The following is a 27,539-nucleotide window of genomic DNA, read 5'->3' as shown; positions in this document are numbered from 1 at the left end:
CGTTGTGGCCGAAGCTGAAACGATTCAAGGACACCACTTTTCATGAACTAAGGAAAGGCAGCTTCTTTTAGTGGATTAGAAGAAAGTAAACGGGACACGTGGAGACCTTTCTCTCAAAACATTATATTTCAACACATTGCTTTATCATATCTTCAGATTGGGTGGAAGAATCGATTTTTAACAAAGACCAATAGGGAAAATAATAACAAAATGAAAAAGGCTCTCTTTCACAAAAGCGACGCGAACAGATGGTACAAGAATCCGGAAACGATCATATTCGCGTATACAGCAGCAGGGCCTGTCACAGCTTTTTTAAAACTCAATGTCAGGATGTTGCCGCAGCTCTTAACATTGTCAGCCACTGTCAACGGAGCCTGAAGAAATAACTTTGCAGTTTGAGCAACATTCGAATGACCCTAAATTCTTGAGTTCTGTTCGTTGTAACCATCCGGAGTCAATTCTTGCAGTTGAAAGGGTCGATCCTCATGGAAGGTCTTTCCGGAATGTTTTTCACGAAGCCACATCCCCATGAATATTTATATCCGTAGATGGTGTATGCTTATGAGAAGTGACGTAGAAGTGGTTTGACCCGGTGAGCGAAGGTTTTGGATAGAAACGTCAGAAGGATCGCTCATTCGTGTGCCTACCGAATCCTTATATATACCATGTTACGTTTAATATACAAGCTTCCGTGTTTGATCTGTGATGCGATTTACAAGGAGACTCGTCACGCTTGTATCCTCCCCATCGCTTGATTCTCTCTCTCTCTCTATCTTTCTCTCTGCATCGTCGTTGACGACGAAGCTTACAGAGTCTAGGCTTCACCGTTTGCAGCATCATTCTGTGATCGCTCTTCTGTAAGATTGACTGCTTTCTACAAGCCCCACTGCAGATTCGTAGCTCGTGGCTCACAGTTCCATTTACGTGAAGCCTCTCTTTCGGATATCCATAACACAGCACAGATTCACAATCTCCCTGCACAGAGATATCCGTCTCTTTTTATCTTGGTCCTCTTAGCCCACCTTCTATTTGGAATGAGAGAGAGAGGAGAGAGGTGCGCGCTCACCAAAGACATGCCTCGAAGTGTATGTGCTCTTGAACATGTGATACAAGCAACACACGCTTCATCATATGTTCATACGGATCCACAAGAGGCCGCAATCCTCATACGCACACGTCTTTCTCCTTCAAATCTCTCCATCCATTCTCGAACTCATGGCTGGTACACGCTCCACGAAATATCGCACAGTGAATATAACCCTGCGAAGGAAAGGGTGTGTATTGCGAAAGGCACGTTGCTTCTCACTCTCACTCTCCCCCTCTGTCTTCTTCCCTTTCACAGTATATATGAAGTTTTCGCCTTCCGGGCACATACGAAGCGATATCCATGCTACCGAAAGCTCCCTCCCAATTCCCATCTCTCTTTCTACTCTACCGGAAAGCACGGAGGCATGCGGTACGGCAAAGACTCTTGGTACTTTGCTTCTATATGCCTTCGGTGTGTACTGCACTTTATGGGTCCTCACGGCATGGAAAGATCATCGATGTATTTGCATCTCTTCTTCCTCCTCGGAGCTTCCGCTCTTGTCATTCTAGCTGCGCCATGTATATATTCTGCTGGTTTTACTGTATCTCGTGACGTGTCTGGAACTGGGAACCTTCCAACTCGATGAATCTGAGCATATAAAGCTCTCTGGTCTCTCACTCACTTCGAAATGCGTTCATCTCTTCCTCCATCTTTTATCCTTCACTTTTGACACAGCCACCGATGAGATTCCTCCAAAGTGATCCTTTCTCGGGGTGTCTTCTCGAAAATTCTACGTCGTGTGTGCCATATTCCGAAGGAGAATCGTCTGCTCTCTTACTCCACCGACTCCTTCTCATTTCCCCACTCTCTTATTCGCCCGACAATTGTAAATTTACACTTTCCTTTAAGCCCTTGATAAAGGGATTTCTAAACGAAGCGTGCCTCACGCGAACGCAACATTTTCGATGAGAATGTTGTTCGATAACTATTTTCATGCTCAATAACTCCAGTAAAGTGTCCCCGCATTCGGCTGTCACTGAAAATTCAAAATTTCCTTCAATAAGAAAATCATTGGAAAAATATTGAAATCAAATAACTTTCCGAGGAATTATGCTACATTTCGAGGAGCGCGGGGCGAAAAAAATAATCCGGGAAAATGAATGCATTAGAAAATGACAAGCGATGTATATTTTATCGTCCACCCCGGAAGGAAAATTTCTCGTCTCCTTTTTCTTCCACACTCCCTACCGTTTTCTCTGTGACGGTTCTTGCGCGAGGCCCGTTAACTTAACACGCGATCAGCGGACCGGCAGAACGCAAGACGCCTGACACCCTTTGAATAATGAAGCCCTTGGCTTCACCGTCTATGCCTGTCTGACTTCGCTTCCGCATCAGCATCTTCTCTGTGGTATGTCTAGTGGTGTACACGCCGAGCGGGTGTGAGGTCACACCTCACCCCTCTCCCTTCTCTTCTTCTTCTTCTGCCGGCTCCTTTTCTCTGCCCTGAAACTGGAGGAGGTTCAGTAAATCTGCTCTTTAAACGAGGAAGTATTCTGAATTATAGAAAATGTGACAGGGAAAAACCGCGCGAAGTTTCAATGACGAGGAGTTTCTCGAGCTCTGGGCTGCGACCTCAAAATATTAATTCAAACCTCGCTATTGTTTGAGGGTGTGGAAAATTCCTGGATGGAAAATCTGTTGGGAAGTCTGTCCGTTCATATTCTACGCGGAATATGAAACAACAGTTATTTGTTTTTTATGGCGGAAATTCTGGCCTCCCGACGTCACCGGTGAATCGTTTTTTTTTTTCTGAAAATGTTTTCAATTTTTTTTGCATCGCTTATAAGCGTTTATTGTCTCGGAAATTTTTTATTATTGCCGGAACGAATAGTAAAAATAACGAAATGTTGCGATCACGGGAAGAGAATTGATGCGTTACACGAGTGGACTCGAGCGACAGGGGGGCAGGCAAAATCGTTAAAAAAGAGAAAGAGGGGGTGGGGAGAAACGTTGGAAAATAAAGGTAAAAGTAGCGAATTTTGCTGCCGCTCGGTTGCCTCTTCGTCATCAAACACAGTCCATATTTGCACCAAGTTAGCCGTGTCGTAATGATTTTTGCGCGCCACCACGAGCACTTCCATTTCAATAAATTTGCATTTTAAATCAGGAATTTCATTCGCCAACCGATATATTTCGTATGAGTGTGTGTTGCGAGACGGTTGCACATATTTTTTCACGTTTTTCTTTCCGCTACGATAAATCTGGAAAATTGTCGACCGCAAAAACGTACATCAAAATGCCCCATCACCGTCACTTCATATTGTTTAATTTTTTTTAATACGCCAACTCGTTCACGCGCGACGACACAAAATTGCTGTTTCGTCGCTCAACCAAATATTTTTTACATCTATTTTAGCCCTTTGCAAATGTTTTCCACCAAATATTCATACCTCCCTTTTTCCAGTTTTATCCCTCGCTCCTCTGCTCCACAATACAATATTCGCGATGAATATTGCTCCATCACTGAAAATCACAACTGGTCACAACACAATTTTAATCACGTGAAAAATACTTTGGAGCCATTTATTCTTCTCGCAATGAGTTTCCATATGAAATGGCAGAGAAGAATAATTTACAAAATATGATCGGAAAACAATGAAAAACCAGATAATACCGAAAAAAATCGAAATAATAAATCGTTCGAATTTTCATCAAAAGAGTACGCTCCAACTGACAAAAAAACTATTCGTAGAAGTAATTAGCGTGATAAAGCGTTCATATTTATATGAAGAAATTGAGATAAACAAAAAAGCGTGACGAAATAACTTGAATTTTATAGAGCAGTGATACGAAGATCCATGGGATTCTGTGATATGTGTGCTCGCAGGTCTACAAGAGACGCTCTCGAGACATGGAGACCGAGACCGAGGAGGATCTACTGCAATTTCCACCGGGTGGATCACTCGACGCCTCGAGCGGTTCGCTTTCGAGCGTATCACTTTCGGACAAGAGTATGTCGACGGACAACGTCGAGGAGTACTTCGGTGACGTGCCATTTGCAGGTAAACAGCGCCGTACGCTTGGCTGCACCGCATGACGCTTTTTATCCTCGTGTACATGCATCCTCGTTGTATTTCGTTTTTATCGTCGACAGTTTGCCTGAACTCTTTTTACCGCGGTAAATTAACAAAACTTATTATTTCTCGTTTCATCATTTCGAGATCGAAACTCGCGGATTCCCGTGGAAAAAAAACAGTTGCCAGCTCTCGCGATAAATCCGTCGTTTTTTCTCGACTCATTTTTCTCCTTTTTTCGTTCCTCGTCATTTTTTACATCAGACTTTTTTTACGCATCGGTATTTGTAACACTGACAATCGATTAACGAATCATTTCGTTGTTTATCGTTACATCGAGTTTCACAACTTTGATGATTTCTCCAATTTAGTCATACACACATTTATGGATATATGGATAGAAGCGTTATATACTGTGTTCACGAATTAATATCGAGGTATATTTACAAATTTACTAACTATTGTTGGGTCAGCTGGCGTGGGTAACAAGCCGAAAAAATACTTTTTTGAGAGTTTATTCGAGGAGAACAGTAAACAAAATTCTCTTTCTTCTCGTACGATCTATAACTATGAAATTACGCATAATAAAAATTCCAGTGGCTTTGATGACGTTTGAGAAAGAATTATAACAGTTCCAATAAACGTGCCCGTAAAACGCTGTTGTGGCAGCGACACTAAATTGGTTTTGACGTGTTGAAAGATCGGTCAAAAAATATTCGAGGGACGAGACGTTCGTGACAATCGTTGTACGACCGGAGTTTAGAGAAGTTAGAAAAAAAAGACGCGAGCAGATGAAAAAGTACTGGAATTTTAGCACAAATTAAGAAAAAAAATTGTGCTTCGTGTACCGAATCCGATTTTGAGAGCAGGAAATGGGAAGCCAACAGATCTTCTGTGGAATGAGAATTTTTCAGTTGCTTTGATGAAATGTTTGCTTAAATCTCAAAAATTGAATTGTCCAAACGGCGATCGCTAGAATGAATTATTTTTACCAACCTCGATTTGCTTCGTTATATCGAAGTTTTGTTCGTGCGATCATCAACTTGATTCGGTATTACTAATAATGTTTTGTTAGAAAAATATTTCATGACACGAATCTAATTGAATTTGCTGCAGGCAAAATACCGGATTTTTTTCGCTTGACAAAATTATTTCGTTCCTGCAACTTTTCGTCTAAGTTCAATAAAAGTTAATATGAAAAAAAAAAGACTTTTTTGCCATCAGCAACGTTCATCAAGGTGATTGGATTATCAGTTTCCATGTTTAGCTCTGAACACCGTTGAAAATCTTATAATTACATATAAAATGCTCTCAAAGTTAGTTTCTAAGATAAATTACACCCATAAATTGAAATTAAACTCGCTGATCGTTATTCAGCAATAGCATTCTTCGTTTTTTCGACTTTTCACCCTGTTCTAAGCTTCCAAACTTTTATCTACATCAATCGCCCACATAATTCAACCCATAACCGAGCCCTCATGATTAAACACCTCAAAATTGTATTCTCGCACAGTATATTCGTCGCATCATGTTCATCTAGCGATATAAGAAAGCCAATATGTACGTATCTGCTTTGAGGTATTCAATACTAATCGTCGTTGAATAAAAAAAGAGAACAAAGCATCACAATTCAATAAAGATACTAATATTTCAAAAAATACTACAATGCAATAAAGATATTAAATAAATAATCGTTCGACGCTCTCGGACTCGCCGTTCATCCATTTCATATTGAATGGGTTGACGTCTGGAGACGAAAAATCCTAAAGATCGACGATAGCTTTGATGATAAAACTGTAAAGAAAAACTTGAATTTCGATTCGTACTTTTTGCCAATTGGTGATGCGTGATAATACGATTATTCGAGTATTATTATTTTTATTATTACTTACGGATTTATTAAACATTTATTATGATTATTGTTATTGTGTTGTTATTATGACTCTTATATATCTTTTGTACAATGCACAAAACGCGAAATTTCGCTTATTTATGAGTACAAAATCTTTGTGATAAAATTTTGTCAATCAGTATGAAGAGGCATAAATCGAGAAGCAAAAGAGGGAAATAATCAAGCGTATTCGCATGCTTGTAAATAATCTTGTCTGGGGTGAATATTTTAGTCGACTCATGAGAACAGCTTATTGTACTGCGACCCTCGGATCGAATTTTAGAGCCGTAAGGACGCAATTTTGTGTGTGTTTTTTTTCATTACAACTATCTTTGCTTTACGTATACACCTTTACACCCACACGTACACAAATATATCGATTGAAATATCTTATTCATGTTACATGTTTTAATGATGGAATCCACATAGAATAAATATCTCTATATTTACCCTAGATATTAAGGGATTATAGTGCATTATACGATACTCGTTGATTTGCCAATAAATATTATGCTATTATGTATGTAATGACGTCTTTATTTATTTTACGCTTTTTTGATGGCCCTGCGTTATCGAGACGTTTTTTCGAGTGTTTACGCGTGTGCTTGTGAGCGTGTGCGTGTCTTTTGGGCATATGTTGATCGGCATAGATTTGAACATTAAGGATGTTTCGGACATGCGCGTCTCGAGTGGAGAGGATCGGTGGAAAAATGATTTTGGAAAGTAACGATCCTTTTGAGTTGGAATTTTGATTCGATTGAATCTTCGACACTGGAAACGTCACGCTCGGAACATCCTCGATGAAAACTTACTCACGAATGCTCATTGTCATAATTTTTTGTTTATGTGTTTTTTCGCACGTCATGTCGATGAATAGAAATTTTTCTTTTATCCTCTCATTAACCACTGTCATTCAAACGTCGCAGATCACACGTGATGCAAATAATGTCGAAGATTTATTATCTGAAAATGCCCTCGAATAGAATCGAAACGATTTTCGCTTCAATAAAAATTCGGAATTAACCTCCCTCGAGGATACACGTGGAAAAGTGCCTGGAATAAACTTTCTTAACACAGATTACCGATTTACACTCCCTAGAAATGTTCATTTGCACATGGAAACTTTGAAGTTTATGCTAAAAAATCTTAATAAATTGCACCACGTTGTAGATCTCGATAGAAAACTTATCAGGGTTCGCAAATTATTAACGACGCTTATTGGACAACGGAAAAGGTAAGTGGATGGTGAGATTCCATAGGGGAACAATATTTTTTCAATTTTCATGAAACATCAGCATAAATTTTACAATTGTAACGAGACTTTGGAAAAAACGAAAAATTCTTAGTTATATCACTTCACGATAAATCATCGAAACAGCAAACAATCGTGAAGAGTACTGCTTTCACAGTGTCAAGAGAACTGAAAAAATCATCGATTCTTTTGATGGTGCTCGATCAGAACGTATGAAAATACACACAATTTTATGACTTCGGTATTCGACTTTTTCTGAAATCACTTTCAAAGCAGTACTCAGTTTTTTTTCATTACATCACAATTTTATAATTTCAATCGAATTTTTGAATTCTTCGATTTAAGATGAGACGAAATTCGGCGAATTGGCCCAGAGGGCATTGACATCTGTGGCTGATAAATCCATTAAGTTCTAAAACTAAAAAGCAATCATTTAAAAAATCACTCTCCTTAAAGGCAGCTCAAGATTTGGTATTTCAAGGTTGTTAATTAAGCTTCTGCCACCAAATATTACTTCGATATAATGTCAATAAATATTAGGAATATTGAAGGAATATTTTGTTGCAGAAAATCGAAGTATTCGCGTAAACGTTTGATGAGAAGTATGAAAAATGAGCGAGTGAGAACTCCACGGGCATTTACTGATAAGATAATTCCTGACCAAGACGTGTACGCGTGTCCTCTTTCCGTGTTAGATAGTCCGAAACGAGATTGTCTCTTCTTCACAGAGCGACGGACGTTCGAGGAGACAAGAGGAGCAAAGAAAAGAACGGTGCACTGGATTAGTTGCTCTCTCATTCCGAGTTCTTGAAACCTTTTGGATTTTGCATACAGAGTTTTATCGAAGGAGTGCCGAGCGTTGTTATCGTTCGAGTTCACAGTGATCCGCGATAATTCGTGGTAGATTTGGCATGTGTGTTGAGATCATCTTATCAGAGACTGAGGTAAAAATCTCATCGGTTCTGTCGTTGCGATAAACGTGAAAAAACTCAAGTGTGAGCAACGATCATTTTGTTGAACGAGTGACTGCGATTCACATTGCTGTTTAAGACCTTACACACTTGTGACGAACGAAAAAATGGAATTTTTTTTTTAGATATTCTTCAAGTACAGTGCGTGAACGAAGAATATTCTCACCAAATTTCGTAAAGATCGGGGCATTAGATTCGTAGCTACGGGTATTTCAACTGACCGTCCAGTGCGCCCGGTCGTCTAATATTTGAATCTTTAAACGCGATTATCTCAGAATCGTCTTTTTTGAAAAATACCTTTGCGGTGGACACGATTTATACCGCTTATTTATTATAATAGTAGCCAGGCCCTGGGCAAAGGATTTCGTATTTTGTTGGAAAAAAAATTGTAACAAGAAAATCGAAAAAGCACCTCAAAAATGAATTTCTTGTTAAAACTCTCGCCATTTTTTTTAATCAAAATTTTTACAAATCCTTCGTCCAGGCCCAAGCTATTATTGTAATAAATAAGCGATATAAATTTGATATGGATCGGATTAATAGTTTTTTAGTTATCATGTCCATCGCAACTGATGCTCAAAAAAGGTGCTACTGGAAGACAGCTGGAGTTGCGCCATTTTGAAAAATTTTTTGTTGAAAAAAATTGTACGAGTACATGAACATATGTACTGATGAACGTTGTTCACAGTTTTTCAATAAACATTTATTTTCTTGTCGAAAAAAAATCGAGAAAATCACGTTTTTTCGCCCGCCGCAAGCGTCCATAAACACCTGTACTGCATGCTAGTGAAATGAGTGCTAAATTTTCAAAACGCTTTTAGACCAAGTTAAACGTACCGATTAAACTTATTGTTAATAGATATGTATTCAAGCATATTTTATTAACGTGAAAATATATTTAAATTGATAGTTTTGCAAAACTATCAACTGATAAATGCAAATTTCCAAGATGACACATTTTCACAGGTATTTTTCAAAGAATCATCTGTATTTTTTAACCGATTTTATTGCGCCAAGTCTCATTTTGTTCCTCAACCGATCCTCTACGAATTCACCACGTAGATTGTCCTTTAAATTCATTCCTTTAGAAATTATGAATGAAAAGTTTTTTCACTTAATGAACAATTAGCTGCAACAGTGAAACGATCGAGTTAAGAAAAGATGGTAGATTCATAGAGGACCAGTTGACGAATAAAATAAGACTTGTTGCAATAAAGACGATGAAAAAACGCAGATAATTCTTTGAAAAACACCAGTGAAAATGTGTCAGCGTGGAAATTTGCATTTAACGGTTGATGATTTTGCAAAACTAGCGTTTTTAATATTTTTACATCTTAATAAAATATGCTGTAATACAAATCCACTAACAATACATTTAATCGCGGTGCGTTAAACTTGGTCTAAAAGCGTTTTGAATATTTAGCACTCATTTGACTAGCATGCAGTACAGTAGTTACCTTAAAATGTTGAGATGACTTGAAAGATAACGCAAAAGCATGTCTTCGGAATGAAAAGCTTCAATGCTTTTACTGAAACGTACTAAAAATATAGTTGATCAAAAGTCTTTTCCGTTATTGGCAAAGTTGGAAGTTTTATAATGTTTTCACCCCAGTCAATAAACGGATTTCAACCACTTAGATCGTCCCGCTGGATAAGGAAAGAAAAAAATTAAGGAGCAAAAGAAATGAGAAAAGTAAGAAGAATGCGTGGCTCATTGAAAGTGTGTGTGTGTGTGTGTGTGTGTGTGCGTGTGTGTGACTTTGGGCTGCAAACTGGTGGTCGCTCGTTAACTTTTGTCAGAAAGCATGGAGTCGTAAAGCGAATCGCGAGAATCAAGCTATCCCTCTATAACTATACAGACATAGATTTTCATCTACGTGTGTGTTGCACCAGTCTCTCTGCCACGCGACTAATGACTTGGTCGATACCGTGCCCGCAAGACTCACGCACTAATTACTCGGGCTCAGCGTAATTACAAAATAACGCGAATCGTCCATTCGGACTCATCGGGGTGCGAGGATCCGGCCTGAGTTTACACCGGATATGTCTTCGGGCATTCTCAAGTTGTCTCAAAGTGACTGGCCCTTTGTGAAAACTCTCAACAATGCTCCCACATTCATCGGAATTTCACCTTATTAGTGCGTTCATTAGAATTTTATCCTTTTAATTACGTGTGCACAGGAAAATCTAATCGAGATCGGCAATTATATGAATTTAAAAAAAATGCGATGCCTTGAGCTAATAATGAAAAAACATCTTTCATGCAGGTGAAGGGAATTTTTCGAAGTTCGTGGACAGAAAATGCACGGCCAAAGAGCCAAATTTCGTTAAGCCAAAATTAAAGTAATTGAGCACCGATTAATTGCTATCGTCGAAAAAAAGAGTCCTCAAAAACATGAAGAACTCTGAGTTAAACGCTCGAGGCGTTGACGTGTCCAAGTGGCGAGCACTCCCCCGGCTCGTGCTTCTCGCAGTTTATCCCGTTCGCTGCACCGAGCTATAATTACTCCTGTCTAACAATGTCCCGCTGCAGGACATTGCCGACGGTAAATTCACTTTCAATCATCCCGTTTTTCCTCGATCATTATTGTTCCTGCTTAACGAGCATAACATCGTTATGCTTTTAGCACCGACAGGATAATGTCGTATTATCCCTTCGAATGGATAGGGAGGCGAAAGTTTCTATAAAATTTCATTTTTTAAAGGAAATTTCGATTTTCGATTCGTTGAAACAGTTTCATGCCCTTTTTAATGCCAAATTAGAAAAAAAAACATATTTTCGTCGATAAATGAAACTGTTTTTTAGGAAAGTTCAAAATGCGAATGATTCGCGATTCCGAATGTTTTGACAAATGTCGGAAAACGTTAATTCGAATGTCGAGGATCTTTCGAAACTTGAACAATAAAAATTTTTCGTCAAATTCGGGCTCGTCCATAACGAAAGTGAACACTAAAATGCTGGAAAATTCTTGAGTCATTGGTGTACCGAAGATGCTCCGAGAAAATACATTCCCATGATCCTTTCGTCCGAAACTATTTGGATGATCGTTTAAAATATTGTTTTGTCTGAGGATGTATACATATATAGGGCCGTGCACGCCCGCTTGCCGAGAGAGAAGCCGCGTCCGCATGACATCACGGTGGAATGCGTAAACTGTGGGATGTGACTCACGCGACAACGCTTTTTTCTCTTCAACATTTTTTTTCAATTCTCGCTCCACAACAACGCTCGCGACGTGCGATCTCTTAGAGAAGACGGAAAAAGCCCCGCAAACTCACCATTTTTCGTATAAACTGTGTGACATAACAGTAGAGTCGCATCGAACTGTGAGACGCTTCAGAAGTCTGCGTATATACGAACGCAGAACAAACACGACGACAAATAAAGTCCCATTAGCGAGTTAATGGTCTTTGATGAAAGTTACTTTTCACGTACAAATGGGGCTGTGACTATGCTAACGAATTTTAGGTGTTTTTTTATGATTAAAATTTCTTGGATTAAAATTTTTTGAGTTTTCCGTTTTTTAAATCTTTAATTTTCAAAATTATCCATTTTTTAAATTTTCATTTTTTAGAATTCTCAATGTTTTAAATTTTTGATATTTTAATTTATTGAACTGAAAATTTTTTAAAATATTTTGTTGAGTTAAAATCTATTATTCTCCAAGAGCTGGTTATCGATGCTCCAAATTCTGGACCGAATGTCCGAAAAACAATTTTTTAGCTTCTAAAACAATAAGTTAATTCGTTAAGCAGCGTATTCTACGATGTAAAAATGTGTAACCTCCGCGTGTCCATTTCCACCTGTTCGTAACAGCACCGCCCTAGCAGCCATTATTCTAGGTCTACGAGACCTGGCGGAAAAGTAGCAAGGCGTTTTTTCTAGATGCAGGGGCTCATTTCCTTTCCGGCCCATTAATCACCGGGCCCGGGACATCTGTTCGCTGCACGAAAAGCCTTGAGCTTCTCATTTTCGGTCAACATGGACGAGAGCAAGTTCATTTTTTTCGAGTTTTCTCACCAAATGTGGAGCGACACTAAGAAAATCCTTTCAAAAACACGTACTTGGTCATTGCCACCAGCCGTAGGTCTCCAGATTTACAGTTCTCAGTTTCCCACTGAATAAGTATATCTGGAGCTCCGAAAAAAGAGAGTCTCAAAAGCAAAATGATCCGACGAATTTATCCTAAAAAAATGAATCCGCCCCTAGAGCTGTCAGAACAGAACAACCAACACAAAAATCTGATTAAAAACGCAAGAAAGTGTGAGAAAAGTTTCTTCCAGTTTCCAAGTTTCGATCAATGCCGAAGTCCATTAGCTCGTCGAATCATCGAAAAGTTATTTTGCTTCCGGCCATCAGATATTTTAACATTATGAGTTTTTTATTCCTTAATCGTCAAGTACGAGATTGTGGAGGGAATGTCGAGAATTCGGTGGTGGTGGGATCGTTCGCCCCTTCCAGTTTACCGGTATTAAGGCCCCACTTGTTCCGCGACGTCCTTGTCGTCGTGATCGTCTTATTGGTATCTTCGGAAACCCACGTGCACGCATACTTCGACAGTAAATATAGCGTAGGAGCAGAATAACATGGGACCGCAGGGTCCTGGCTCAGGTCAGTCCCATCTCTTGGGATCATCTTGCACGGGCTAAAGCAGCCAAAAGAGCGAAAAAGCCGGCAGTAGAAGGAGTGGGCTTTATATCTGTACCGATGTCTCTCTCGTTACATATACGCCAAGTTTACTTGTGTCGTGGTCCGAGTGAGCCACAGTAGCCCGATGATCTGACCCGGGTAAGGCCCTCTCGTCTCGCTCATTGTTAGTTCGAGCGCGGGTGGCGAGCGTTTGAAACTGGGGGCTCTTGCGTTTCCTCACAACGAGATATTTTTCTCGATCGTCTCGTAATCACTCGAGTCTCTCGGGCTCTCTTTCTCTCGCGTTGTTGTCTTTCGTATCTCTCGTTTGTCGCGTCTTTTTTTACTTGAGCTCGTTTTTGTTGGAGAGTTTTGTTGAATTTTGAATATTTTCAATGTCATTTATGTTCGTTAATTTACTCCATTTATTTCTTTGAATTTTCTTCTTTTTCGTAAACTTTAGTTCAGGCGAGTGATCGTTTTTATAAAGTGTCTTTTGGATTCTTATAATATTGTTTTCTTCACGCTTTTTTTTTCTACAATTCAGTTTCTCTTCGTCCGCATACTTAATCTTGTTTGTGCTCTTTTGAATTCGTTTTCTCTTCTCATTTTTTATTCCCCCTCGGTTTTCATCTCTCTCTTGTTCTCTTCCTTTTGCTTCTTCATCTCGTACACTTTTTTCAAACTTTATTTCATTTCTCCTCTCAACATCGTCCTCCGATTCTTGCCTCTCTCGTTCGCCCAGTCTTCGTGCTTTTTTATTCCCCTCTTTTAACCACGCCGTTCGCGATTCCGAACTGAAACCTCGATGAGCCAAGTTCTTGCCTCGTACGTCCACCGGCACTGTATTCTTTCGTCGTTTCTTCTTCCCTCTTTTTCTCTCTCTCTCTCGGTCTCTCTCTTGTCTCCTCCGCCACCTCTTCGCTTTCGCCTCCGTCGTCGCGCGAGTTAAACCTCTCCTCTCCTCGCTCTCGTATTAGTATAGTCTACTATGAGCTCGAGGCACACAGCTAACTCCGCTGCTTGACCTAGCGCCGTGTACGAATTAGTCTTCTCGTAAACTGGCCTCGCGCCATCGTCTCCGCAAAACGACAGCCGGACAGTTTTCATATATAACTCGGGAATTAACCCGCGCCGGTCCGATCTTTTCTGCCACGCGAAACGTCCCCGGTGCAGTTGAAAGGGAAATTGGAAAGTGCTGAAGACGCGTGTGTCGAAAAAAAATACTCCGTTTTGGTGAAACAAGGAAAATTCTTTAAAAAAAGTTCATTGCTACGAAAAATTACATTTTCTTTCGTATGGTGCTACGATTCAAGTGGATTTCATGCGTGGATTATCGAAAAAACGAGTGCCCCGGGACCGATATCGCTAGTTTGGATCGTTTGAAAGACAGTGGTGAGATTCAACTATTTTATTCGTAGATTGTTCAGTCAAAACTTCTTATTCGTATGACGGCGTAGGCGCAGCACCAGTGATAAGCTCCTTAAAAATAATGTTCTCCTTGGAGACGGTTCTTTGTGCAAAATGAGCACGTTCTCGCAAGTTCTGACGATTCATATCCCACGTCAAAATGGAATTTTGTTTCGAGGAAGAGAATTTTAAATCCGGTTCTGATACGGGATTGAAATTCCTGCCTTTTCGTTTATTGGACATTTAATAAAAAAGCTATAAAACGATATTTCTTATCGTTTATGGTTTGAAGGTAAAGCAGAATCAAGCTGTTTAGAAATCTTTATTCGCGATCCGTGCGCCTCTTGGAGAACTCACGTCTCTGGCACAACTTGTTTAACGATCCTGAAGTGAAAGCGCTGAATTCTTACTCAATTTCTGTTGATGATATTAAATGATTCGTTGACCTTCTATATTTTGAGAGAAAATCGCCATCACGTGCGAATTCAAACGCATTTCTCTTATAAAAATTTAAATACATCAATTTATTTATAGTTACGAACTTAAATAAATCACAGAATCGAACTAATAATTTGTGCGCAATATTGCGAACAGAGCAGACGATTTTTAACCGTACCGGTTCGCTGCTCTGTGCCATTTACCATTAGCATATGATAATGCTATTGGCAGGTGGCTTTTGAGGGAACATATGATTATTTTCAAACAACAAACCCCACCCACGAGCCCAGATAAACGGCTAGCGAACCCAAACTAATCTGTGCAAACAAAACTGAAATAAAATTATGCAAACTTCCTATGGATATGAGTTTGAAATGTTGAAAAAATGTAAATAGAAATAAAGCTGATAGCAATTTGTGGAAATTGGCAGCAGCAAAATTTCAATGGATTTTGAACAGATTTCTCGTCGTAACAACCAACGATGCTTGAACAAAGAATATTCCACATTTCTGCATAAATGTTTACATCGAAATGTACAAGTTCGAAAAGTTTCATTTTCTTTATATCACGTCCACAGATTATGAAACGAGAATTGAACATAAAACGTACAAAAATTTCGACTATAAATCGCACTCGATAAATCACAGATTTTTTCACAATGAAATCAGAATATTTAAGGAGGAACATCGGCTTGAGAAAAATGGTGATGTCTTAATGAAACTTTTAGAATACATTTTTGGATATATTTTCTCCAACCTCTCCAATTTTGAATCCTTTTCATTAAACCATTTTTTTAGTAAATGATTTCCAAACTTGGAATATTTAACACCTTCGCATGGAAATAACTCCACAGGCCCCATCTTTCCATACTCGTAAACAAATAAAAAATGATACTAGGTTAGAAAAAAAGTACTATTCCACATTTTGAAGTCTAAAAAACACGTGTGCAAAAATCGAGGTTGTTAAGTTCTGCGATTTTTTAATATTTCACATAAATTCGATCCAAAAATGACGTATTTTTGGGGGTCGATCTCATATAAACAAAGCAAACAGGCTTTACATAACCTAAATAACTCAGATAAAAACAATCTAATGTTCCTCCTTAAGGAACATATGGAACAAAGGTTTATCGTGAAGTTATAAATCATGACAATAATCGATAATGGCTCATTTTCACAGAAAACTGACACTGTACGTAATGCTCGGTTCCTCAAAATGCTTACAAAGTGGTAAGAAGATCGGGAGCAAAGTATTTAAACGGATCATATCAAATAACCACTTGAGAGCTCATAATTGTTGGTTGAGGCACGGAGCGAAAAATATGCTGAAAGAAGATCAGGTGTGACGAGCATGAAATATGAGAGATAAAGAGAGAGAGAGAGGAAGCGAGAAAACGAGACGGAAAGTTGACGGTTTTGTTAGGAGGGAAGAGTAGTCATATGAGAGAAGAGAATCGGAGCTTTGAGTATGCAGGACGACCCTGAGGGGAATGAGCCGCGAAGCGTACTTGAGCCACGTGCACTTAGGTGGCATGCTGCTCACTGGTGGTGGTGGTTTAAACCACCACGAGTTTAAACTCGAGTCACACGAAGCCCCTGCATGTCCGAAGTTCTAGGCGTGCCAGAGCACGAAAACCTCGGTGCTCATACTTGTTGCTCGTTTATTTCCTAAGTAATAATAGAGACCGGTGGCGTGTGTTACGTCACGCGCCAACAAAAAGAGTGGGAGATATAACCCTGAATATATACTTATATATGGGCAATTGGACGTCACTGAGATATTTTTTTTATTTTACGCTTTTCATTGGTACGAATTTTTTATTTTTTTATATGAGAAGAACAATGAGACGAGTGTTACAGGATTTTTCAATCCGTTGAATTCTTCAATTGGTACAGTCGCTACGGTTTCTGGCCCCGGAACGTGAAGTCAATTGTAGACAGTTTTGCGTGAGCTTTTGAGTCGAAAGTGGATAAATAGTTTTTCATTTATATTTTTTTAATTAATTGAAATCATGGTTGACAAAAATTCAACAGGGTATTTGAATAGCTACTTCTTTTGTTAGACCAAATATACTCATGGACTAGAAATGAAATTTTTAGAGTTATTTTTGTGGTAATTTAATTAGTGATGATCATTTCTGATTGTATTTGTTGATACGAATGAGCAAATTTTTCTTGAAAGTGATCATTTTTATCTAGAAGTCCCATTGAAACTGTGAACGAATATTGCCAATGATTTGTCTCGTTAAATTTGTGCAGACAAACATGAAGCTGAATCGTTATTGTTTTTGCTATAAAAATCGAGAGGAATGCAAGCTGTGAAAACACAGTCATTTGTATCAGGTTTCGAAATTTTTAAACATTTTTATCCTTTCAGAATCTTTCCATATATATTCGATTGCTCCACTTAATGAAATTCCTCCTTCATTAATTTGCATTTAAATTTCCTTTCATTCTTCAATTCCTTAATTTTTTTCAACACCGTAAGCTCAAATAATTCAAAAGAGTTCGAGTCTCATGAGACAGGATTACTCGAATAAATTTGTGCCATTATATCTGTAAATACGAATCTTCGAAAGATCTTGAAAAACGTGACCGGTCCCTTCGCAAATGAAAAATCGTACGAGAAAGTGGAACGAATAAAAAAAATGAATTTTCGAAAATGTGTAAGCAACGTGGAATTCCCCATACGTTCTGTTTCGTCACGTGTGGTGTTTTCCGCGTTGCCGGAACTCGTCACGTCTCGTACATGTGAACTGTATCTTTTTTCGCTTCCTGTCTTTTCACATTCGAAAATGCAGCGTCAAGAACAATAAAACAGTGTGGTAAAATGAATTATTATTTTCGTTATAAACTGGAACTTTCGAATAATTTTTTCGTCCTGATTTTCTCATGTGACAAACAACCGCCGTCTATTATTTTTAAACTGATTGTTCGGTCATAAACATTGCTTTAGCGATTCGCAGCAATCGTTTTCTCCCAACCGATTGATCTGCCTGCCTCGATATGAAAATGACTCTTTTTCTGCATCGCAAAGTAAATAAAATTTATAGGAATAATATTCCTTGTTGAATTACTCACACTGATAATGGCTTCATCAGAATGGCACGATAATCAAACAATTATCTTTTTCGCACGGTCTTTATTCGCACTGATATTTATTTCATCGATAGATTCTACGAAGAACCGGTTCATGCTGGAGATAAAACAGTATATAAGCGAAGTCCTGAGAGTCGAACAGAGATTATCGAGTCCCGAGAATCTCCTGAGGAAGTTCATTTCTTCACTGATGTATTTGAAATATTAAATATAATTGGAGATGATGAAAATAATAAGCAAGGGATCGAAGAGAAAAATGTAGAGGCAACTTTTTCTGTGGAATTACGAGCTCCTCGAACCCGTCTTCACCCAACTTTGAGCGACCGTTCATAAAAGGCCTTCTGGAAATCGTCTAAATTGCGGGAAATCGAGGTCGCTCGTTTACAGAATTTTTCCTAACAGAGCGTCGTTTAAAAATATGGATAAATATCACGAACGTGGGACCGGTTGGTTCACAATCGCTTAATACTCATTCGCGGTGACACGAGCTAAAAGATGGCGCATCTGCCTGACGCGCGTGGGAAATACGAGCGATAGAAATCGCGTGTAAAATTAATCTTGATAGGGCTGAATCACACGTTGACGATAGCAGTGAAATTCAGGGCGAGCGACTCACTATTTTTCCACGGAATCTCGATTTGCATTCGTGTCCCATCCTCTCCCCCCCCCCCCCCCCTTGATTCCCTTCCGCTCCACTTTAAGGTCATCAATTAATACGTATTTGTCCTTATATCAAGTGCAATGTGATCTCAGGCAGAGCCCATTGTTCTTTTCGCGTTTCAACATTGTTTCCCGTAAATGCAAGTGTCATGAGAATCCATGGACGCAGAACGAGAAAGGGAGCGTAGGCAATTCACTGTTTCCTGAAGCGAGTGCTACTGACTATGTGCAAAAAGTTAATTGTTAACAAAAAGGACGATGAAAGCTGAAAAATCGTGGGTTTTTCAGACTCGCAACGAAGTGTCACCATCCAGAATTCGAGTGTCTGAAAACAATCGCTCTTAAATGGTACCTCGAATCGTTTTTCATTGACATTCCGGGGGCGTGTGGATCTTTTATGCTGCTGGTCACTGCTGCCATGTGATCGGACGTATATATTTGCCTTGCTGACGATGCTCGAAGGTCTTCTACGAAGCAATTTACCGCGGGCATGAAGCACCGTTGGCTCGGACGATCGTTCCACTGTACATATTGCTCGCCACCACCGGACGACGAGGCAACGGACGCAAGTTGCCAACTTCCGGTGTTTTTCGCTACCGCGTACATACATACTTATATATTTTCGAGTATTCGTTCCCTTGCATGTGTGCGGAATGATATTTACGTATGGTGCATTACCGCAAACGGAGACTGAATAATATTAGAGGCTTTCAATATCACAAGGTCGCCGCTCCAAGCGAGCACGATATTCGAGCATCGTCGCCCATAAGTGAGAACGCCTCTTCACGATAACCGCGCTGTTATCGCGCTCTTTAAATCCACTCATTATGGAATAAATACTTCGCCATGTGTTGTGTCATTGGCGACGGAGGCGGTGAGATAGACATTTTTTTAAGGTAGATTACGTCCGAAGGATCGTATTTTATGGGTGCCTAAATTGGGTCGATTTTTACTTCCTAATTCAAGATATAATCACTTTAAATTCATGTCAGAGTTATTAATTCGAAATTGTAAATACATTTTTTCAACTTATCTTTTGGCGAATGAAATTACAAGCCATTAAGGAGGGTGGATCGCAACGATACAATGTTGCCATGCTAAACCATGTTAAAAATATTAACAATTTCAAAATGATAAGAATTTCATAAAATTTGGTAAATGCATTCTTTAAAAAAACATAAGACAATATACATTTTTTTAGATTTTTCTACCACATAGCTCTCGAGTAATTGAACACTGAAGTTCACGTGTATAAGCATAGAGTTTACATATTTTTTACATATTTACAGTTATACATCTCGTGCATAAGAACTTTGACTTAACGCTCAATTATGCGATAACGATGTGGTAAAAAATTTGAAAAAAATTGTATTTGTATACTTGATGCCAAAGAATGTTATCACTAAATTTTATCAAATTCTGATTATTTTGATTTCGTGATCTACCCTCCTTAATTGAACAGGGATCCATCACTGACTGAACCCCAAATTTCATTCGTCCCTGGCGAAAATACTATAGTTTTTTATGTAAAAAATTGCATCAGAGAGCGCAAAGGGAAAATACAAAGGGAAATGGATCAAGAAAAAAGTGTTAATTAAAGGACAGAAGGTTATGATAGAATACGAGTGCTCATTACCAATTTCGTTGAATCTTCAATGTAATACATAAACTTCGTAAGAAGCGTTCATTCGTTATATGGAAAGATACACGATTTTTTACGCATGGTCCTGGTGTAACCCTGTGAATTTTTCTTCATATTTAAACACCTTTATCTAATTAAGCAATACAACGAACCCGTTAAATTTGATACGCGTGTCAGTCGACTACCCGTTTAAGGAGGGTGGATCACGACGATACAATGTTGCCATGCTAAACCATGTTAAAAATATTAACAATTTCAAAATGATAAGAATTTCATAAAATTTGGTAAATGTATTCTTTAAAAATACATAAGACAATATAAATTTTTTTAAATTTTTCTACCACATAGCTCTCGAGTAATTGAACACTAAAGTTCACGTGTATAAGCATAGAGTTTACTTATATACAGTTATACATCTCGTGCATAAGAACTTCGATTTAACGCTCAATTATTCGATAACCATGTGGTAAAAAAATTTGAAAAAAATGGTATTTGTATACTTGATGCCAAAGAATGTTATCACCAAATTTGATCAAATTCTGATTATTTTGATTTCGTGATCCACCCTCCTTAAACTCTGTGTAAATATCAATACTCTCTTAAGAAAATTATTTCGTGCATGATTAACAAAATACGTTTTTCGAAAATTTTCCGAATATTTATTATTGCGATGATAATTTTTCAAGTTTATTTTGGCAAGTTCATGAGGTACAAAAGTACGCGAAAATCGTTAAATGAAGTTACAGTGAAATAACAGTTTTCAAAAAAATATACAACAAAGATTTACGAGCAACCGAACATTGACTGAATTGTTTCTTCCATTGCTTACTTCAAGGTGGAAACTGAAAGTCTTTGGTCCTTAAAATACTCATAGAAAAGAAAAAAAGTTCAATGGAACATTGTGACTGTCAGAAGACGGCGATTTCCGGAAGCTTATTTATCGAGCACTTTATTCCATAGTCAAAACAGGTTGTGCCTTTCGTCCTTGTAGTCATCGAGGCGAGGACAGCTGCTAGGACTGCTACGCTGCGGAACGAATTTATAAGCTAACATGTTGCAGAGGCTATAAATTATGGACGAGTGAACTTCTCTAGCACCTACGGCCACTTTTGTAGGTCAGATCTGCCGCGCCCAGCACAATTGTTTGTACAAACGATGTTGAATCAAGCGTGAAATCCATGGATGTTATTTTTTCCTTTCGATCGTTATAAAACGGTGCGAAAATGATTTTTTATATGATTGACATTGACCGGAATTGAGTCCGTCGGTCCATTGCGTAGAAACGAGAATTAAAAAATAAAAACTTCAAGGTAGATCATTCCCGAAAGATCTTTACTTTATAATTAAAGATAAATCACATTAAATTAGTGTCAGAATTATTAATTCGAAATTGTAAATACATTTTTATAACTTATCTTTCAGAAAATGAAATTACAAGCGATTAATTAATCGGGGATCCACCACTGACTGAATCCCAATTTTTCTCCAACCGACCAGGTCCAAGAATAAACTCTCTTTTTGCTGCACACTGATCAGAAACGAGTCTGTCGGAGCTCATTACGTAAGGAACGTGGCTAATTTAAGCAAAAAAAAGAAAAGCTCGTGTCTCGAAGCACGAGGTCGTTTCTTGATGGTCGGACTGCATTTGTCGAGAGCGTGCAATATCGGCTAACGATCCGTCGGTTAACGACCTCTCATCGTAATATGCAACATATCGATGTAGCGTGTAGTGCAATTGCGACGCTGCAAGTGCTCGCTGGTCATCGTCGCATCGTTGACATCGCATCGTCATCGTATAGGTGTGTGTCGGTGTCAAACACGACGGAGAGCCACAATTTCTCACACACGCGCACACATACACACACTTCTGACACTTCCAGCATCCGAAGCGAGAGAGCATTCGCTCCGTTGGTTCTCTAGCTTGTTCTGCCAATTCGCAACTCATCCGTGCACAGGCCAAGCTCGAGCATACAGGAACGAACGCTCGCAATGTTAGTCGCTCCCTGTGACCACATCTTCCCACAAACACACTCACGGGCTCACACATTACGTCTACAATGCACTCGCTCGCGTCGTACAGTTTCATAATTATTTATGCGAGCTTATGTTTGCTCGCGAGAATTACGACCCACTGAGTTTGGAGTGTTAGTGCGTTTTGTGGTCACCAGCAACTTGTAAACATCGACAAATTATTTGCATTACTATTGTTTTGCTAGAAGCTTTTTCCATTCACTGCTAACATATAGAATCGCAGAAATCGTTGCTGAAGAGTTCCATCAAAGTGGCGTTTTCAATGGATTTCTGTGGAATTATGAGTTTGATATTATTTCGAAAACCATGATATGGATGGTTCCATTTTTGCTGTAAATTTTCTTTCTAAAACGAAAAAGTTGAGTCCAATTGGAAACACAGAAAATTAATGCCACCTGTTGCTTTATCCAAAAAAATTGTCATCTTTTCGTACATCAAAGATTCTAACACTATTTGCTCTGACGGCATGGTACAATTGTAACAGCATATACGAGGAAGCGAGGTTGGCATTTCGCAATGAAGATTTTGTGTAATTTACGTACAGGACGTGAATAACTAGCTGCATAATATATAACGCGTGGGCGCTTTCTCTCTCTCTCTCTCTCTTCCTCTTTCTCTCGCATCATGGAAATCGTTGGAAAATACTTACACACCGACACACGGAGAAAGCAAAGCTCTGGAGAGCACAGGGAGGCAATGCTGATGACGAGACATTCGTAAAAGTGGGAGACTCCAGTCTCGTGGTTTAATTAAAATTACGTGTGTGTTTGCTTGCGTAACTTGTGGAAGAGCATGAGAGGGATGGAATCTCTCTCTCTCTCTCTCTCTCTCTCTCTCTCTCTCTCTCTCATTCTCTTTTTCTATCTAGTACGTTTTTTATGAGCTTTTCATTACTTTTGGATGATGTACAATCCAGTGTAACATGAGAAAGAGGTGCATATAGCAAAGGTAGAAAAACTCATGTTTGAAAGGTCCATATAGCCATTACTTATACGTGTATCATGGTGAACCTTCTACACATTAATTTTTCACCAACCCCCCTAATTTCTCATCTCTTGTTCTCGCATTCTCTTATTCTTTTAGTTCTCCTTTATTTTTATTGCGAACCTTTTCTATCTCCACTCTTCTCTCTCCCTACGCTTTCTCGCTCTCTCTTGCCTGCAGTTCTTGCGCCAAGACACCGAACGAGAGAGAATTCTCATTTGCAGAATGTGTATGAAAGAATTTTCCTCACCCTGTCAAGAATCGTACAATGTCGTCGCTCTCTTTACTCCTTTTTGCACCCGCAAATGGGAATTATTGTCCTCCAAGCCCTGTGAAATAATACTCCGCTTCGCGGTAATAAGATCTCCGCGTGGCGAAAGCGTTTTTCGCTACCGAGAGAAAAATAAAGGGTTCTCCGCATCCGTGCGTTTCCTCAACAGCTATATATCGAATGTATACGCGCTGCGTTTGTGTCTGCTCGCCTTTCTATGTGTACGAGAACATCATTTATTTTCCTAGGCTATTTTAGCAAGCACATTTGTACACATCAAAAATTTCACCCATTTTTTTTCTTCCCATTTTGTTATTCGTAATGTTGGAAACGTGGAAATCGGCTAATAACGTTCCCACGACTGTCGATCCGGATTGAACTTCGTTATCGAATCGAGCGATGATGAATAAACGAAAAACACTGTTAGTGCGTAAACATGTTGATAAATTTGACATAATGTCAAATAATATTTCTTCATCGACGTTGTTTCGGGCGTGTAACAATCGCAAGTATTCAATGCTTGGTTAACAGGTTTGCTCAAGGGTTCGGTAACGGTTGAGCGACCGCGAACTCTGCGTCGGTTACGGAACGTTTACGGTGGTCCGGGCGCATGCGGAATGGGCACCGGTGCGGATGGCGGTGGAGAACTCCATGAGGACAACGGTGACGCGTCCTTCCGGTTGTCGGAGCGCGAGCGCGACGAAAAATCGCTGAGCATTATGAGCCCGTTTGATGAGCAGGAGGAATGGGCTAAAATATCTGAGATAATGGCTTCCTTCGGGACTGGACTCGTTCGCGAATCTGTTTTTGTCACCGAACTCGAGAAAGAATTTCAAACGAGATTAGGTAAAATCTCAATCTGCAATTCACTGCAAAAGTTACTGTCTGATGAAGTTGGACGCTTGAGTGTAACTGAAATAAAAAAGATCATTCGTTGACGGCCACTCCGCTGAAAAATGACCCATTTTTTGCCCTTTTTTACAGGCCTCAGTTCAGACACGAGCAGCAGTCCAATAGTTTCCACTTCGGTCGGCCAGTGGCTGTCCAGTCTTAGCTTGGCCGATTACGAGTCATTATTCATTAACTACGGTTTCGATGATATAGAATTTATAGTGAGTATCGCACAGATCAAATTTTAATTGATATTCCTACTCTGAGAAAAAAGAATCGTTGCAAAAACTAAATCTCTTTGGTTGATATTTTTGTTGCTTGATCTAACTAGCATCCGTTTGGGATCAATAAGGAATAGTTTGTTATCCGAATCACTAAATTTTTGTTTATATTAATTAACTGAACGAGTGAAACGAGTGAATTCGGAACTTTTTTAAATTTCGGAACAATTTAAATTTTCATTTCTACTTGATTTACTTTCTACTTTTTCTTACTTTTTATTTCTACTTGATTCACATACACTTTTATGATATATTGATTTGAGGATAAAATACTGAATTATCTAAACGTTTTTGTTGAGAACAATAAATGTTTTGTAAATTAAATCATACTAGTTAGTTCGATACAACTCAAAATTCGTTGAAATCTATTATTACTTTAGTCAACATGATTTGAGGAAAATAACAAATAATTTTGATAGTCGATTTTTTTCTACGTGTAGCTTAACAAAGTCTTATCGATGACGAACCAAATCAATTGTCTATACAAATGTCTACCTCGAAAGAAAGTTTAGTATATTTATGTACAATTACGTTAAACGAATTTGCTTATTTCTTAACTAATCATTAAATTTCTACCCTTACATAAGCCTCAATTTTGTTAATCCAAATCGCCGTCTATTTGAATAATTATCTCAATATTTTGTGAAATTTAACAAATATTTTGTAATACGTATGGGACTAAATATTTCAGTTGAATTCAACATGTTTTAAGTGTTTCAATCAAATTTTTTCCTCAGTGTATGAAATTTAGTGATAAATTTTCATTCGTTGAAATTTCATTCCCAAATTTTGAAACTACTGAAACTGTTTTGTTGGGAAGTTTGCACTTGTGAAGGATTTTCTTGAAATAAGTGGCTAGTGTCACGAATCGTGTCCCGGTGATTTGATTTTCCTTGCAATTAAAAAAAAATGTTTTCCACCATTCGTCTCGGCTTATAAAAAAATCTATAAATAAGAATTTTTTCCATAATCTCCGCAGAACGGCGTGTTAGACGAAGCTGATTTGAAAGACATGGGAATCACAAGTGATCAAGAGCGTGCGATTATAATGGAGTCCGTTCTTTCGTTGAAGAAGCGAGTAGACAAACGAGCAGGTTCCCAAGCCCGAACGGTGGAGGAGTGGCTCAACAGCATACACCTCGACAACTATGCGGAAACGTTCAGAAAGCACCTGTACACCGACATGGAACGTGTCAAAAGGGTGTGGGAGGTCGAACTGGCAGCTGTACTCGAAATCCAAAAGCCAGCACACCGCAAGAGGATACTTGCTTCGGTTACTGGCCCTAATCCAAGATCCCAGGCTCGTGGAGGACCGAATCTCGAAGACCTTAACAAGGACCTTAACACTTTGGTAAGTTCATATTTGTGCACATCGCAGCAAAATGAAATATCATTAAATTCACGAGGCGTCGAGGTACTCCGGGAAGATAAATCGTCGATGATATTCATGCTAACATTTTGTCGATTCGATGGCAATGTTTTGTTGGAATGAACCTGCAGCTTGTTCCCAAAGACCAAGAACTGCTCCAATACTTTTAAAGAATTTGATGATTACATCATTTCATCCGAGTCTCATAATGGGATATTCGATTAAACAAAAAAAAAATAAAAACGAAGAAACAATTACGGGAATTGAAAGTGAAATTTACAAAAATACTCTAAATGCAGGCCTTTTCGTTGAATATCTGATGGTGCAAATCGTTTTCAATTCATGAAAAAACAAGAATTTCGAAGTTTCTCTGGGCCCTCATGCAAATGAGGTAAAGTAGTGCATTAGAAAAAAGTGGCTCCTGGTGACATTTTTGAAGGGTCGCCCAGAAACGCGTACCTCAGTGAAGTAGGAGTGTTGGAAAGGGTTCGCAAAACCCTGCAAAAGTACATGGCAAAAGATTGGATCTCTGCGGATATTTAATGACTGAAAAATGAAACTATCCAACAAAATAATGCTAATGCAATGAAGTTACAAATGGAAACAGTTTCCACTGGTCAAGACGACCCCAATTTTAATGAATCTATTATGCTTTGTCATTCCATTTTGAACCAGTAGCAAAGGATAATTGCTCTGTTATTAGCAGTTCAGGGGTTTCAGGTCTCTTCAAAATAACGAAGAGTCTCATTGGTCAGTTTCATGGTATTCTAGAAAATAATATTGAAAAACGACCTCATCACTTTTACCTCAAGCTTTTCCTTCGCGACCTGCTCCAGTTCTCGTTAACAAGAGACCCTTCCACAGTCACCCTATTGCTTGCAGTCGTTTTTTTCGACAGATCACTGTATCGCACTTGCACGAGGGTTAAGGGAAACTGTAAAGTACCTGGCAGTTTATAAAAATATAATTACTTGATAAATATTCTTGAATATTCTATTATAATTGTTGAAAAATAAATTTCTTCTGGTCCCCGATCTGAGTATTGGTCTCGTCCCCTTAACTTGTAATTTCTCATTCGACGAACGATGCACTATGAAAAAAAAAGGATCGAAGAACTTATTTTGCCAAAATTTTGTAATTTTATTGCCTCGTGATTTATTTTCTATTTTACATTCGATTTTTATTAATTTCTATACGAAAACACTATTTTTTACAATTCCATCGATTGATAATGTTATCTACTATTCGTTGCCAATGAATTCTTAACCTTGTCGAGGATTCGATAGTAACAATAGCGAGCGATCATTTTCGTACAAGCTGGAGCGTTTTTAGTCGAGGGGATTTCCCTGAGATTTCGTTAATTTCGTATGTATATTTCGATGAACAGTGTACAACAATCACAAATCTATATAATGTTTCATTCGATCGCCTCTCTTGCGTCGCGTTACAATGTAAATAACGTGGCTAATTGGAGAATCTACATTGTCCCGGAGAGCTCGACACTTCACGAAGGTCTTTCAGTCACGCCGTTCGAGCGGCAATCTCCACCCTTCTCGCGACAGAGTGTTTTTGTTCCACAAACAGTATAGAACTCGTGGAGACTCTCTCTCGTTCAACCC

General features: G+C 38.8%; 1 protein-coding gene and 1 long non-coding RNA gene across 3 annotated transcripts in view; one reads left to right on the top strand and one right to left on the bottom strand.

Moving 5' to 3' along the window:
- Positions 1 to 27,539, top strand: part of LOC122406936 (ankyrin repeat and sterile alpha motif domain-containing protein 1B-like) — a 64,006-nt gene that overhangs the window by 25,270 nt on the left and 11,197 nt on the right. For both annotated transcript variants that reach the window (XM_043412797.1, XM_043412796.1), the window contains 4 exons: positions 3,915 to 4,089; positions 23,911 to 24,225; positions 24,364 to 24,491; positions 25,531 to 25,902. In XM_043412797.1, the coding sequence (XP_043268732.1) occupies positions 3,915 to 4,089; positions 23,911 to 24,225; positions 24,364 to 24,491; positions 25,531 to 25,902 (990 nt within the window). The remainder of the gene's footprint in view (positions 1 to 3,914; positions 4,090 to 23,910; positions 24,226 to 24,363; positions 24,492 to 25,530; positions 25,903 to 27,539) is intronic.
- Positions 104 to 3,965, bottom strand: LOC122406939 (uncharacterized). The gene is made up of 3 exons (XR_006260112.1): positions 3,478 to 3,965; positions 2,276 to 2,536; positions 104 to 2,063 (listed from the first exon to the last, which is right to left on the bottom strand). It is a non-coding gene; the product is annotated as an uncharacterized lncRNA (long non-coding RNA).

Source organism: Venturia canescens, chromosome 2 (assembly GCF_019457755.1).
Source record: "Venturia canescens isolate UGA chromosome 2, ASM1945775v1, whole genome shotgun sequence".
In the NCBI taxonomy this organism is placed as follows: domain Eukaryota; kingdom Metazoa; phylum Arthropoda; class Insecta; order Hymenoptera; family Ichneumonidae; genus Venturia; species Venturia canescens.
This window is presented reverse-complemented; position numbering and strand designations above follow the sequence as displayed.